Genomic DNA, 14,593 nt, shown 5'->3' with positions numbered 1-14,593 from the left:
AAAAAAAAAAAAAAAAACAAAACTGCCAACATGACCACCCCATGGTTTGGCTATTGTGGCCAAGGTCACTTATTTTCTCTCCACTCTGTGTTGCTGGTGACCACCCCTTTCCTCCAGATTCTTGGAAACAGGATGGAAGAATAGAAGAAACAGATACATCATCCTCTGCTAGTTGCCATCCCCACCCCCGTGTTCAGACTTTTGGCATCTTCCTTTTTTTAAAGGATTTATTTATTTATACATATGGGTGTTCTATCTGCATGTATGACAGAAGAGGACATCAGTTCCCATTGTAGATGGTCATGAGCCACCATGTGGGTGCTGGGAATTGACCTCTGGAAGAGCAGCCAGTGCTCTTAAGGGCTAAGCCATTCTCTGGCTCCCTCTTGGCATCTTCCCTAACATTCTATCTGCTTCCGTATTTCCTGTTTTCATTCAGTTCAATTCAGGAGCGCGAGCACATTTATTGCGCATAATGAGCTAAGGCTAATCTGCCAGGCAAATGAGACCTCACAGACAAGGTAGCTAAAAGACAAAACACCGTTATAGCCCTTTAATCCCAGCATTCGACATGCAGAGGCAGGCAGATGTTTGAGAGTTCGAGGCCAGTTTGCTCTATGTAGTTAGTTTCAGGACAGCCAGGGCTACATAGAAAGACCCTGTCTCAAAAAAACCAAACCAACCAAAGAAACACACACACACACACACACACACACACACACACATCTCAAAGCAACAACAAAAATATAGATTAAAAGAAGTCAGATGACATAGGACTACAAAACATTCCTAAATAAATGACCATTCTCCTCATGTTTTGGCATAAAGTTGTGAACTTTGTTAATGTCGTAAAGCAGGATATAAAGCGAATACAAAAAGAATCTTTTGTATTATCTAAAGTATCTTTTAAAACTCCACATAGGCCAGGAGGGGGTGGCACACACCTTTAATCCCAGCATTTGGGAGGCAGAGGCAGCTGTATCTCTGAGTTTGAGGCCAGCCAGGTTACAGAGCAAGTTCCAGGACAGCCAGGACTACACAGAGAAACCCTGTCTCAAAAAACCAAAACCAGGGGCTGGAGAGATGGCTCAGTGGTTAAGAGCCTCACTGCTCTTCCAGTCGACCTGGGTTCAGTTCCCAGCATGCACATGGTGGATCACAAGCATCTGTTAACCCTAGTCCTGGGGCCTCTGATGCCTTCGTCTGGCCTGCATGGGCTGCACCAAGCACAAAAATGTTGCACAGACATACATGAAAGAAACACTCACATGCAAAGTAAATATTAAAACAAAATTAAAACCCCCACATAGTTAATAAAAAAAAAAAACTCGCTCAGTTTTTATTAACACTGTACAAGCGTCTGTGGAACCTCTACTTACAAGACAGGTTGCTCTCTGCAGTCAAGACATAGCAGCTCACAGAGAAAGGAGAGTTAGCTTATACAATCAGCCTGGTGAGCTCGGAAGCAGGACACATATAGAATCTAATACATTGGCCAGGATGCTCCCATCCTTCTAACTTTGGGAAAACATTGCCTGGTGACTTTTGGCAAAAACCTGTTTCTCCATTTTCTCCTCCCAGAATTTACTGGGGGGTGGGGGGGGGGGGTGTAAAACAGTCCAGGGGTGGTGGCTCACACCTTTAATCCCAGCACTCAGGAGGCTGAGGGAGGTGAATCTCTATGAGTTGGAGGTCAGCTTGGTCTACAAAGGGGGTCCACAATAGCCAAGGTTATACAAAGAAAACCTGTCTCAAAACAAAACAAAACAACAAAGTGTAAACCAGCCATATGACTGGCACACATTCATAAACTATAAATTACTTCCAGGAAGCCTGGCGATCTTCACTTTTTTTTTTTTTTCCCGTGGTTTGTTGTTGCTTTGATTATACTCTCAGAACCAATTGTCTAGGTCGAATTCCATTATAGGGTTCCTTGGGTAGCCCCCTAAGGACCAACCTGTCTTTATAAAAATGATGATTCGTTCTAATACGAAATCCCTCTCCACAGGAAAAGACAGCACTCAAGTTTATTTTCCAGACTATAAATAGAGGAAGTATGACATCAAAGGAACTAAGCGACTTGGTGTGGGGGCTGTCATTTCCCCTCAGCTCCATTCATTGCTCTAGTTGCTTTTTGAGTCCTGGATTCCTTCTAAACGTTTTTGCTAAACCTTTCTCTCTCAGCTCCTCTTGTTCCTCTAGTTCTGTCATTGCACAATACAGGTGAAGGCTTCATGGAAGACAGGCTGCCCCAAGAGCTCCAACTTTGATCCCTTAGGTACTTCTCTGGGCCGTTTCCTCTAATTCAAGTAAGAAGAACAATGTCTGTCCCTATCTTCCTTACCCTTATCAACCCTTATCCTGTGCTCCTTTTTTTATCTCTAGATCAAACAGGATCTTTCCCCGCCAAAGCTCTTCTAGAAATACACAGGGTGGTTATCACTCTTCTCCGTAGTGTTAAGAAAGAAAACCGTCGCCAAAGCTCAAAGGGACCAGAAATCCTTTTCCTGATTGGGCCCAGTCCCGGCCTCCTCTGAAGCCACTCCCAGCACCCGTGTAGTCTCCAAGGATGGAAGACTACAACTCCCAGAAGGCTGCGCCGCCACGACCCCGCCTCTGCAGTTCCGCCCCACCAAGTATTCATTGGTCTTCCGGGGGTGGGGATTAGATGGGAGGTGGCCATGGGGCAGCGACCGGGGGTTGTTCCCTCTTCGGCTTCCGTAGACGAGGTCGGGCGGACCTTCGTCCGGGGTTTCGGTGCCCCCCTTCCCCTTCCCCGGGGTCCGGGGGTGACATTGCACCGCGCCCCTCGTGGGGTTGCGTCGCCGCCCCACGCGGACTCCCCCCCCGGCGCGCTGCTCCCCTTCGCCTCTCTCGGCCGGGGCTCCCTTCCTCCCCCCGCTGCCCAGTCATGGGGGCTGCTGTGTTTTTCGGGTGCACCTTCGTCGCGTTCGGCCCGGCCTTCGCCCTTTTCCTGATCACTGTGGCTGGAGACCCGCTTCGGGTTATCATCCTGGTCGCGGGGTGAGTGGCGAGCGGTGGTGGACAAGGGACCAAACACCAAGAAAAAGATGCAGAAAGGGGTGGAGGAACTGGGGCGAGCTTGGTCGCCTGAGTTGGGGGACAGAAGTCGGAAAAGGTTGGACAGGGTCAAATCGTGGTCTAGGCAGATTTCCCTCAATCGGCTTCCGCCTTCCAGGGATTTCACCGGTTCTTCCTGTAGTCCTCGCGGCAACGTCAGAGCAGGCCTAAGGCCGAGACTAGTGAAGGGGCTGTGCTGACCTCGGCCAGCCTAGGATCCAGGAATGGATACCTTACCGCCCGTTCGTGCCCACACGCTTTGACTCTCATCTCACTGAGGACTCTAACCAGATCTCTACCCCGTCTGCCGCCTGCAGATTCCTGCAGATGAGTCTGTTGGAGACGCTTATCCTATCTGGTCCCTGTCTCCCTCGGAAGTTTAACTTCCACTTTTCATACTGCAGCCTCGGCTGGTTACCTCCTTGATTTTTCCGGCTGCCCCTGTCTTTGCCTCTCTCATTGCCGTTGTGTTTTCTCAGAGCCTTTTTCTGGCTGGTCTCCCTGCTCTTGGCCTCTGTGGTCTGGTTCATCTTGGTCCATGTGACAGACCGATCAGATGCCCGGCTCCAGTATGGCCTCCTGATTTTTGGTGCTGCTGTTTCTGTCCTTCTACAGGAAGTGTTCCGTTTTGCCTACTACAAACTCCTTAAGTAAGGACAAGGGGTGATCTGGAAGGGAGAGGGGACAGTGGTGTGCATTGTGGCAAGTGGGCCAGCCTTTGGATGGTGCTTGGAATAAGGGGCATTAAATGGAGAATATCAGACAGAAAGGGACATCCATGCACTTCCTTCTGTTTCTTCTCTTTTACCCCAGGAAGGCAGATGAGGGCTTAGCATCACTGAGTGAGGACGGAAGATCACCCATCTCCATCCGACAGATGGCCTATGGTGAGCCAAGGGAGAGGGCCCAGAGGAGGGAGTTGGACACCCTGCTCCCTTTCTGGGAAATCTAAACATCCGTATGTGCTAAGTGTTTGTCTTCGTACTTGACTTCCGAGGAGAGGCAGTCTGGAGGGAGAGTAGGTATGGCAGAATTTCCGCCAGGCATGGGGAGTAGGTACTGGTAAAGGGGCTGTGGTGATCGTGGACGTTGATGAGAACCTCCCCTCCCCCCAGTTTCTGGTCTGTCCTTCGGTATCATCAGTGGTGTCTTCTCTGTTATCAATATTTTGGCTGATGCACTTGGGCCAGGTGTGGTTGGGATCCATGGAGACTCACCCTATTACTTCCTGACTTCAGGTAAGGCTCACTTTCAACCTTGCCTTTATGCCCTGTCCTTCCCTGGCCCTGGTCTGACCTACTGACCTTCCCTGGGAGACTGCCCTGGCTCACCATATCAGGTGGCTAGGAACAGATCAGGGATGAACCTCCCCCCCCATCTTCCTCCCTGCAGCCTTTCTGACAGCAGCCATTATCCTTCTCCATACCTTTTGGGGAGTTGTGTTCTTTGATGCCTGTGAGAGGAGACGGTACTGGGCTTTGGGCCTGGTAGTTGGAAGTCACCTTCTGACATCAGGGCTGGTGAGTTGGACAGAGGGGCCTGAGGCAGGGAGAAAGCAGTTAGTGGTGAGTGGGATGGGGTATGTGTTCTCACTTCATATTCTTAACTTACCTTGGATGGGGGCAGAAAGGCGAGTCTGTAGAGTTCTATAACCGCAGTTAGGTCACCTGCTCTGGGGAGGAAGCTTTAATTCCTTAGTCAGACTAGCGCAGAAGATCTGATGAATAGGAGCTAAAACCTTTGAGAGAACCTGAAATCAAAAGTACCTTAGCTCTAAGATGTTGGTGCTTTGAAGAGAAACATAGGAGTCTGAATAGGATGTCTGGGGAGGTTGGGGTTAGGTGGGGGAGAATCTAACCTCTTTCTCTGCCCACATTTTCAGTCATTCCTGAACCCCTGGTATGAGGCCAGCCTGCTGCCCATCTATGCAGTCACCGTCTCCATGGGGCTCTGGGCGTTCACCACAGCCGGAGGCTCCCTCCGAAGTATCCAGCGCAGCCTTTCGTGTAAGGACTGACTACCTGGACTGCTCGCCCGACAGCTCCCATCTGCCTGTCCACTGCCCATGACTGAGCCCAGCCCCAGCCCGGGTCCATTGCCCTCATCCTCCGTCTCCTCGCTGCCCGGGTCCATTGCCCTCATCCTCCGTCTCCTCGCTGCTGTGTCCCGCCTCCTTCCGGGTTTGCCGCTGTCCATTTGTGACCAGTAGTCTCTAAGCTTTATCAGGAGCAGCCTGGGTGCAGCCGGTCAGGGACTGGTGGGTTTGAACCTGCATCTCTCCCCACCACCGGGGACCCCTTTGTTGTCCAGGTCTCCCCATGTGTCAGTGCTCTAGTCTCACCCTGCCCATGACTCACCCCGCTTCCCCTCTGCAGGCCGACGGCAGGAGGACAGTCGGGTGATGGTGTATTCTGCCCTGCGCATCCCACCCGAGGACTGAGGGAACATGGGGGGGACCCCTGGGCCTGGGGTGCCCTCCCGATCTCCTCGTCCTGTATTTCTCCATCTCCAGTTCTGGACAGTGCAGGTTGCCAAGAAAAGGGACCTAGTTTAGCTGTGGCCCTGGAGATGAAATTACGGGAGGCTCAAGGGTAGAGGAGTTCCGTTTTCCAGTATCTCCTGCCCAGACTGGACATCTTGGTCTTTTTCTCAGGTCTGAAAGGAACCATTTTTGGTATGATAAAAGACCCCAAGAATGCCTTTTTTTTTTTTTTTTTTTAAGTGAGGGGAGGGAGGAAGTATGTCGGGAGCCTCCTAACCTCCTTGGGCTGTATTTTTGCTCCTGAAACTGCTGATCATGGCTCATTTCTATCCCGTTTTCCCCTTGGTCCCAGGCCCGGGGGAAAAGGAAGGAAGTGCATGTTTGGGACCTGGTACCACTGGAACTCCTGTTTTCACATCCATGACTGTCAGCATCCCTCCTTTCCCCAAGGTGAAATGGAGGGTGCTGTGGGGTTGGCCCTCTCCATGGCAGTGCCCCTGGAGCAGTCAAGACTACCATGGCATCGCAGGCCAAGAGGGCAGACGTTTTTCTAGTTTTTAATTGGGATGTGGGAGGGTTGGGGATGTTTTCTATCACTGTATCATTTTTCTGCTAAGGGTGAGATATCCCATCCTTTTAATCAAGGTGATTGTGATTTTTGACTAATAAAAAGGACTTTATAATTGTGGGGGAACTTGGCTCTTCCGAGAGGGGCTAATGGATTGAGATTTCCAGCTCCCTGTGGCGCTGGTCCATGCTACCTCGCCTGGCAACCGGTGTTCACCATTGGGAGCTTTGGTGTGGTGACAGAAGCATCGGTCGGTGGTGCAGCTTGTGAAGCTGAGTTAGCTTTTCCCAGAAGTAGGACCCCTTGTCCAGGAGTAGGATACAAGGATTTAATCCCAGTGTTCTTCTTCCTCTGTGCCTGTCTCTGCCACCCAGAGGACAGGGGAAAGCCGTGCCGCCCTTGAAAGCCACAAAAGACAGACCAGGGTTAAGGCCCAAACTTTAATTTCAAACATATATTGAACAAAAAATAATGAAAATCTCAGCGGCAGCCCTCTTTCCTAGAGGAAGAAAATTACCAAGTGTGTGTAGGGGGGGGAGTGCGATGTGCCAAATGAGCAATGTCAGCGTATCCTGAGCATCTTCATAAGCCAATGCTACGACAGGGTCTCCTGCTCCGCAGCTTGGAAAGGCCAAAGGCTCCGCTCTTCCCTGAAGATCGGGGGCCTCGCTTCTGTGATGTGTGTGTGGGGAGGCAGCATCTACGAAGACGGGTGTCTGCCCACTACTGGTGGTCCAGTCCCTGCACCCCCTTAACAGGGGCTCCCTGACAGGTACGAAGACAAGGCATCTTGAGCATCTTGAGACAAAGTTTATGCCTCCGTGGTAGCCCGTGCTGAGGTGAAGACCACACTTTTTCTGTTTCCCAGCCTCTTCTTCCTGGAAGGGGGAGCAGTGGTTTATGGGAATGACTAGTGTGCTAAGTGAAATTAGAAGTAATAGCAGGGCTGGAGAGATGGCTCAGAGGTTAAGAGCACTGCCTGCTCTCCAGAGGTCCTGAGTTCAGTTCCCAGGATGTTGACTCAACCATCTATAATGAGATCTGGTGTGCTCTTCTGGTGGGCAGGCCAAAAAAGAATAGGAAATACTTTAAAAAAATTTTTTTAAATTTAATTTATGTATATGGTGCTCTATCTGCATGTACACCTGCCTGCCAGAAGAGGGCATGAGGGGGTGTAGATGGTTGTAGGTGCTGGGAACTGAACTCAGGACTTCTGGAAGAGCAGACAGTGCTCTTAACTGCTGAGCCATCTCTCCAGCCCCCATACTTCTTAACTCGGTAAGCATCTGGTCATGACCTTAGGTTTTCTCTTCCCACCACCTCCTGAGTACTGGGATCACAAGTATGTACCAGCATGCCAGGTTTAATGTGAAACCCAGAGCTTTGTGCATGCTAGGCAAGCACTCCCTCACTTGAGCTACAGGGGAGGGCGGGTTATTATCTCACTGTGCAGACCAGGCTAGCCTTTCTGCCTCCCAAGTGTTGGGATTAAAGTTGGGTGCACCACCATGCCTGGCTGAGAATGCCTTTTTTTTTTTTTTTTTTTTTGAGGCAGGGTTTCTTTGTGTAGCCCTGGCTGTCCTGGAGTTCACTCTGTAGAGCAGGCTGGCCTCGAACTCACGAGATCTCCCTGCCTCTGCCTCCTGAGTGCTAGGATTATAGCTTCAAAGGTGTGCACCACCAACTGCCCAACCTCTGAGAATGCTTTTTAATAGAAAACAGGCTACTTCAGGAATAAAGTCTTACCTAATTTTTCGAGCGATGAAATAAGCAGCCAGCAGAAGGCAGAGACATCCAGCCAAGATTCCCACACCGAGACCCAGCATCTCTCCTGGGGGAGACAAAGATGTCAGCCCAGTCTAACAGGTCCCGAGCCTCCATCCTTGCTGGGGTCCATAGCTCCTCACGCTCCCACATAAGGCTGTCTTACCTGTGGTGGACAGTGATCCCACTGCACAGGAAGAAAACTCGGGTTAGAGTAGTTCAGAAAATCCTCCCATTTGGGGGCTCTGCTTCCACACCTGGAAAAGGGCCTGGGCATCTACAGCTATGGGTGGTTCCCAGTCCAAGGATATCCCGGGAACCCTTTCCCCTCGGCCTTCTCTTTCCCAGGGCCTCACTAGTCTGTGCCTTTGGGTTCTTTAGTTTCCTATATCTTCTGAGCCCTACAAGTCACCTTGAATGAAGGAAACAAAGATGGTCCTCTGGTTGAGAGGCTGGGGGACTCTGTAGTTCTGTGCAAGAGCCTCAGATGGCTCCTCTTCTGTAGAGAGCAATGTCCCCTGGAGCTTCTCCAACTGAGGAGCACAAGTGGAGAAGTCACTCCCAGGCACGGGCCAGGGTCTGAAGTGAAAGCCAGTCTTCACATGTCTACTCACCTGTCCCACTGAAATCTGGGCCCTTCTGCTGAAGACTGTCCAGAGTACACTCTGGTAGCAGGGGGGAGTCGTGAGCGAGCCATTGTAGCGGAAGAACTGCTCCAGCTGCCCAGGGAGCAGCTCTCTCACATTGAAGGGGGCCACTGAGGTCGTCTGATCTGGGGAGAACGGACGGAGACTCGGCCTTCCCGGACAGGTCCCCCCAAGGACAACCTCCTGCCAGCTTGCTACCTCCTCCCGAAGCCTCCCAGCTCAGGGTCTGAAAGTTTCTGTGCGGCTGAATTCTTGCAGGCGTTTAAGGCTCACCTTTGTATCTTATTTCATGCAGGTGACTCAGAATGTGGTCATAAGCTGGATTCTCGCTCTCGCCCACCTGTAGACGGGCGGCATGGCGGAAGCATGTGTTTGGAATAAGACTGCATGGACAAGCTTTAGAGAGGCCAGTACCACAACAGGCCTGAGGGGTACTTAATGGGGCGGAGAGAGACCTGGGAAGGGCTAGGGGTCACTGACCTCAATCAGGATGCCCAGGACAGCCAGGCCCTGCGGCTCCTGAGCAGCCTCAGCCAAGCTGCCATAGGACTCCGAGTCATAATGGACCACGTGGAGCTGAGGAAGAGAGAAAGGAACTGATGCTTCTTCACTCCCTCCAAGGCTTTGACTTTAGTTCTGTCAGCGCCTCAATTGCCTAATCTAAGTCTCTGCCCCCAAAGCTTTGCCTTATTCCTTCAATGCGATTTTGTTTTGGTTTTTCCAGACAGGGTTTCTCTGTGAAGCCCTGGCTGTCCTGGACTCGATTTGTAGACCAGGCTGGCCTGGAACTCACAGAGATCCGCCTGCCTCTGCCTCCCCCAGTTCTGGGACTGCGGGTGCACGCCACCAAGCCCGGCTTCCTTCGATACGATTCTCAAGGGCCCCGACCCGTCCTTCCTCTAAGCTGAACTGGATTGCATCAGGTGTCCTGTACCTCTGCAGCCGTGGCTTCGCCGTCGATCTGGTGCTCTGATCCCTCTCGGGATCCTTTCTGACCCCAGTGCAGGTGGAGCTGGGCTGCTGTATACTTTCGGGGCAGTCCGCCCAGGTGCAGGCTTGGGGGCAGGGAGAGCTGCACTGTGAGAACAGAGCAGGATGGATTGGGGGAATGGACAGTCCACCCCAGCCTGCCGCCGCTTGGAACACTTTGCCGTCTCTTCCTTCTCCCTCCCAGAGGCAGTGAGCTCCTCTCAGAGGCTGGAGCTTTTCTAGCAATGACACTCACCTACACATCTGATCATAGACAACAGTTCAGGAGCCTGAACGTCATTCTTGTTTTTTCTTTGTTTGTTTAGGCAGGGTTTCTCTGTGTAGCCCTGGCTGTCCTAGAACTTGCTACGTAGACCAGGCTGACTTCAAACTCACAGTGATCTACCTCCCTCTGCCTCCTGAGTGCTGGGATTAGAGACCTGTGCCACCATCGCCTGACTCTGAGCCTCATATTCATTAATGGAGTGCTCTGACATTTTACAAGTTAGGAGTCTGTTTTTTCCTGACCTTCCTGCCCCCCCCCCCCTTGTGGTTTTTCGAAACAAGGATTCTCTGTGTAGCCCCTTGTAGCCTTTCTCACTCTGGAGACCAGGCTGTCTGAACTCAGATACCCACCTGTTTCTGCCTCCTGAGTGCTAGGATTAGCACCGCCTGGCTTCCCCGCTGCTCTTTAAGGTCTGAACTGAGCCCGCAGTCATTCGGAGCTGGGTCTTTTACCTGTATGGCCATTGTTTCGTAGATCCAAAGGCTCAGTACCAGGCTGCTCATATCCGTGGGGCTGTACAGCAGGCAGGTCAGGATCAAATACCACACTGTCTGTCTGGATATCGACGGGGGACTGGGCATTGCCTCCACACTCGGGGTAAGAGGTTGGCCAATGCTCCTGGCCATGTGGGCCTGGGGGAGGGGTAAGTTACCATGGAAACCTGTTCAGCCCCACAGCCCTGGCCCCCACCTTATAGTGGAAGTAGAAATAACTTCCCACCACCCAGCTGGGGAGCGCTGGGAAGGGTGGGCGTCTCCGCTGTTCTCCAGGCTGCAGCACTCCTCGCTGCCCCAGAGGCAGGGGTGATTTTTCGGCTACTCTATTAGTGGGGGAGCGGCAGCTTTCACTCACCTGTAGTTTGAGAACAAGCAAGTTGGGGGGTGGGGGATAGACAGCCTAAGTACCCGAAGAATAGAATCAGATGGGGACAGATGACCCTAAACAGATGGGTCGGGGGGGGGGCTATCAAGTAGTTTTGGAGTTCAGATATCCTTTTTATCATTCACTTCTTACCCTCACACTGGACCTGGCTTTGGCCCCAGATAGATCATTAATCAGAAATTCAGAGGGATTGAGTTGCACTGTCCCTAGAGTCATAGTATCCTGCCAGCTTCCTCCTGACCTCGGGCTCTGTCCAGCTTCAGAGCGGGGGTGGGGGCGCACGGGACTGCCTCGGGTAAAGGGCTGTGGGGCTCTCGGGGCCTCTCCCTCCCCAGTTTTCTGCACTTCAGTGGCTTCATTTGCACATGGATTTACGGAGGACTTATTGGCATTTCTGCTGAATCAGGAGATGTGGGATTTAATGAACAGAGCAGGGTCTAGTAGCCACATGTGTAAACCCCAGGGCATGTGTCTGTGTGTGCATATAGTTCGGGAGCGAGGAGCTGGTGGGTGAGGCTCAAGAAAAGCTCTTCCTCTGCCCCGGGACAAGTTGTCTTGGCAGGTGAGGGGGTCCCAGGGTAAAAGGAGTGCCAGTCGGCTGGAGTTCCGCTCTCACCTTCATATGTCCAGTGGTGACCTGTAAGGGAGAGTGAGTTGGGCTATGGCCAGCACAGCCTGGATTGGTATCCTGCAGCCTGGAGCAGTGTCCTGGCCTCTGCTCTCCTCTCCCTCCCCCGCCTCCCTCCTTTTCTGTCCTCTCTCCTCCCTCCAGCCAGCACTTTCCAAGAGCAGTACTGAAACTGGACACCTTGGTGGAAAGGTCGGGGGTCCTATTTAAAATAATGAGCCAGGCCGCATTCATGGTTAATGAGTGAAGAGGGTGGAGCAAGGAGAAGAGATAAAGCCAGGACACTAAAATTAACCTGGATCCAAATGTGCAGGGCCCAACCCTTACTTTTTTCTCAGCTGAAGCCAAGTCAGTGTAACACTTAGAAGATTGGGCTGGGCTGGGGTAAGGGTGCCTGCACAGGGCTTGGAAGGTCAGAGAGTGAGAGGATGAAAACAGTTCAGTGTGTGGCAGTGTGAGCAAAGACAGGAAGGGCTGGTAGTGCTTTGTCCTGATGCAGGCACAGAAGCACCACACTTTCGATTAAAACCTAAACTCTTCCTCTCTGGTCTCCCTAGCTCTGAAGGAAAGTCGCCCACCATCCTGCATTCTCAGATGGCTCAAGAAAGGCAGGGGTTAGGGTAGGGCCTAGTCTAGGTTGAGGGTGGTGGGTGGGCACAGCCGGCCAGGCTGGCAAGGACGGGATGAAAGTGAGGCATTGTGTGAGGAGAGGAGAGCTGCCAGCCAGGTCACATGCCAGGCTCTCATGCAGTTCTGTCTCTGGCCAAATCACCGGGGGTCTGCAGTTTTAGTCCGTCTGCCCCCCCCACCCCCATGGCTAACTTGCTTCAAGGAGAAAAGGATGTGTTCTTGGAGACTGGCTTGTACTATTTAAATCTAGAAACTGGAAACGAAATGTTAAGTTCCTTTTCCTCTCCACTTAGTCGTTGGAGCCTTGGCGTTGCTCTTGCTCCACGCTGGCCCTGTATGTATACGTGGCCTGGCTCACCTCAAGCTTGTGGCGGCCCTGCCTCAGCCTCCCGTGTGCTGCATTACCAGCCTGCGGCACAGTGCCCGCCTCTACTCCTTTAACTGCTCCCACTTGTGGTCTGTCCTGCGGGCCCATTCCTCAGCTCAAGCAACTTTGCAAAACAGCCCAGATCATTCACTATCTCTATGGGATGCCCCAGCAAGAGTTCCCTGGCTTTGTGAAGCGTTCTGAGCCGATCCGAACACTTTTTCTTCTTTCCAAACGGTCTCTTTTCAGAAAAGGTTTGTGACTCTTCATTTTCATTGGTTCCCTTGGTTCCATCTTCCCCTGGATTTCTAGTTACTCCCCCCGCACCTAGTCTGCCAACAAACCTTAACCCCTCACCTCCGGTGTGCTGAAGGAGGCAAGGGAAGCACAGACTCTGTGCAGAGGTCAGACATGGTGGTGCACACGGGAGGTAGAGGCAAAAGGGTCTAGCCTCAGCTACACGGCGAGCCTGAGACAAGTCTGGCCACATGAAACCTTGTCTCAACAACAAATAAATAAAAGTAAATAAAAATTAAAAACAAAAACAACAAAAAGAGGCGTGGGAATCCTTAAGTATCCCAGAACCTCAGGAACACAGAGGCTTAATTTCCCAAATATCTCCTTCCCTCCCTCCTTCCTCCTCCTGAAAGTCCTCTGTACACCGTAAAGAGCTGGGCAAATGTCTATCGTTGTGTTACTTTCAGGGAGACGGAGCAGTTGGTCAGTCCCTGTGCAATGGAGAGGGCACCTTGGCAGGTAGTGAGGTTTTCCTCTGATCCGCTGGGAATCAGGGTGTGAGTTGGGCGGTCTCGGAGCACGTGCCCCTTCCCACCCCTGCTCTCCCTAACCAGCCAGCACATAAACAAAGGCGGCCAGGAGGGCTAGCCGGGACTAGGGCAGTGGGGAAAGAGCGGCCCAGAGCACTGTGGCTGGCCAAGTTTCCTACGCCTGCGAGTATTCACACACTGGCCTCCAGCTGGTTCTGCCCTGCCACAGCAACAGCAGTGATTCTGGGCTAGAGAGGAGAAGGAAAAGAATGGGCAGGAATCCCCTCCACCTTTCTCCCACCCGGTGCCTTTTCCCAGCCCCTAGGCTTCCCCTTAACAAGCCTCTCCTCCCCCACCTCAGTACACATGTGTGTGGACATTAGCACAGACACAGTCGTACCTACCCCCATTTGCAGCCAGGATCCAAGTCACCTTTAACAGGAGAGCGAAGAACAACATATTATCCACAAATGGGGCACAGGGGGGCCAGGAATTTGGGGGCTAGAAGAGAGGGGTAGGGTGGGAGAGAGAAGTTTCTGGCGTTCTATTTCTTTTCTTCTTGTCTCTCTCTCTTCAGGTTTCCAGGGCTTTGATTTCCCACAGGTTGGCAGGAGCTTCTGGATGCCAGGGTAAATTTCTTCCACTCTCTCCCTCTCTCTGCCCTTCTGTCTGTCCCTCCGTTCTCCCTACACCACTTGCTGGTCAGCAACTTCACAGTTGCCTCCCGCTTTTAAGGTGGCTCGGAACCGGTGTACGTGAGGAGGGGGTGGTGCCTGGGCTGCAGGCGAGCAGCTCCTTAAATAGCGGATTAGGCATGCAGGATGGCCCAGCGGAGCCGCGGAGCCCTGGCTTGGGCTCCGGAGCGCAGCTGGAGCGAGCTCTTCCTTTGCCATTACACGGCCGCTCGGATGGGTGTCCCCTGGAACGCTCGGGCGGGGAAGGGGGTTCTCGCACCTCTCCCTCCCAGGACACTGTGTTCCCATTCTCCTGCCTGCGGAGCACATCTCTGGGTGGTGTGGGACAGCTGGCGGGGAACCTGTTCCCGAAGGCAAGAGAGCTGGTCGGGACCAGAAAGAATTCAGACTCGGGAGATGGGAGCCCAGAAGTTGGGAGCTCAGGGCGCTGGTGAGGAGCGGGAAGTCAAAAGTTTAAAATCTGGACTGTGGAGGGCCAGAAGTGGGGCGAGAGTTTGTCTTCCGCGCTGTCTTTCTCTGGTGCCTGTCACCACCCCCGTCCCTTGGTGAGGCTTGGGTCCACGTGCCCGTGGAGCCTGGGTGGGGGTGCGGTTTTGTTTGCCGTATAAAGCCCATTTGTGTGCACAGCGGGGGAGGGGTTGCCACCGCGCCAGGGAGAGACAGCATTCTAACTTCCAGACCCAGCCACCTCCCTCCCCGGGGAGCCCAGATCTAGGCCGCCTTTTGTCACCGAGGAGGACACTGACCCCTAGCAGAGGGGCCGGGGCTGGAGGAGCCATGGGTGACTGTGGAAACAATCAGTGTCACCATGAGAAAAAGGCGGACTG

At 52.6% G+C, this 14,593-nt stretch overlaps 3 protein-coding genes across 5 annotated transcripts in view; 1 reads left to right on the top strand and 2 right to left on the bottom strand.

Annotated features, from left to right (window-relative positions):
• Window positions 1-7,362, bottom strand: part of Mrps21 (mitochondrial ribosomal protein S21) — a gene marked incomplete in the record, with an annotated part of 33,525 nt that extends 26,163 nt beyond the window's left edge. Inside the window, 1 exon segment of the mRNA XM_055603721.1 lies at window positions 7,346-7,362.
• On the top strand, window positions 2,670-9,458 carry Aph1a (aph-1 homolog A, gamma-secretase subunit). 2 transcript variants are annotated; one of them, XM_055603713.1, is made up of 7 exons: window positions 2,670-3,024; window positions 3,561-3,731; window positions 3,895-3,968; window positions 4,197-4,319; window positions 4,474-4,601; window positions 4,964-5,087; window positions 8,838-9,458. In XM_055603713.1, exons 1-7 carry the CDS (start codon window positions 2,912-2,914, stop codon window positions 8,921-8,923), a joined length of 819 nt encoding a protein of 272 aa, XP_055459688.1. In that variant the 5' UTR covers window positions 2,670-2,911; the 3' UTR covers window positions 8,924-9,458. The 2 variants fall into 2 exon arrangements, with proteins under 2 accessions (XP_055459688.1, XP_055459689.1); XM_055603714.1 differs by lacking the exon at window positions 8,838-9,458 and adding an exon at window positions 5,457-6,257 and having other exon boundaries at window positions 2,671-3,024.
• Ca14 (carbonic anhydrase 14) lies at window positions 6,931-14,145 on the bottom strand. Of its 2 annotated transcripts, none has more exons than XM_055603717.1 (11): window positions 13,476-14,145; window positions 11,296-11,316; window positions 10,250-10,429; window positions 9,477-9,614; window positions 9,023-9,118; window positions 8,816-8,882; window positions 8,510-8,667; window positions 8,308-8,428; window positions 8,062-8,082; window positions 7,878-7,962; window positions 6,931-7,009 (listed from the first exon to the last, which is right to left on the bottom strand). In XM_055603717.1, the coding sequence occupies exons 1-11, from the start codon at window positions 13,479-13,481 to the stop codon at window positions 6,943-6,945; spliced, it is 960 nt and encodes a 319-aa protein (XP_055459692.1). In that variant the 5' UTR covers window positions 13,482-14,145; the 3' UTR covers window positions 6,931-6,942. The 2 variants fall into 2 exon arrangements, with proteins under 2 accessions (XP_055459692.1, XP_055459691.1); XM_055603716.1 differs by having other exon boundaries at window positions 9,477-9,619; window positions 13,476-14,143.
• Window positions 14,146-14,593: the final 448 nt, after the last annotated feature.

The sequence above is a fragment of the Psammomys obesus genome, unplaced genomic scaffold (genome assembly GCF_907164565.1).
Source record: "Psammomys obesus unplaced genomic scaffold, mPsaObe1.curated_primary_1811, whole genome shotgun sequence".
NCBI classification, from domain to species: Eukaryota; Metazoa; Chordata; class Mammalia; order Rodentia; family Muridae; genus Psammomys; species Psammomys obesus.
Note: the sequence above shows the minus strand (reverse complement) of the source record. Positions and strands in the feature narration are given on the sequence as shown.

What these genes read in the sequence shown, in the direction of transcription:
- Ca14 (XM_055603716.1), bottom strand. Translation starts at nt 13,530, where the DNA reads ATGTTGTTCTTCGCTCTCCTGTTAAAGGTGACTTGGATCCTGGCTGCA. An exon ending in ACGAAACAATGGCCATACAG is followed by an intron (nt 9,620 to 10,249) that starts GTAAAAGACCCA and finishes CTGTTCTCACAG; the next exon opens with TGCAGCTCTCCCTGCCCCCA. An exon ending in GGGATCACTGTCCACCACAG is followed by an intron (nt 7,963 to 8,061) that starts GTAAGACAGCCT and finishes TGTCTCCCCCAG; the next exon opens with GAGAGATGCTGGGTCTCGGT.
- Aph1a (XM_055603713.1), top strand. Translation starts at nt 2,912, where the DNA reads ATGGGGGCTGCTGTGTTTTTCGGGTGCACCTTCGTCGCGTTCGGCCCG. An exon ending in ACCTTCTGACATCAGGGCTG is followed by an intron (nt 4,602 to 4,963) that starts GTGAGTTGGACA and finishes CCACATTTTCAG; the next exon opens with TCATTCCTGAACCCCTGGTA. An exon ending in TATCCAGCGCAGCCTTTCGT is followed by an intron (nt 5,088 to 8,837) that starts GTAAGGACTGAC and finishes TATTTCATGCAG; the next exon opens with GTGACTCAGAATGTGGTCAT.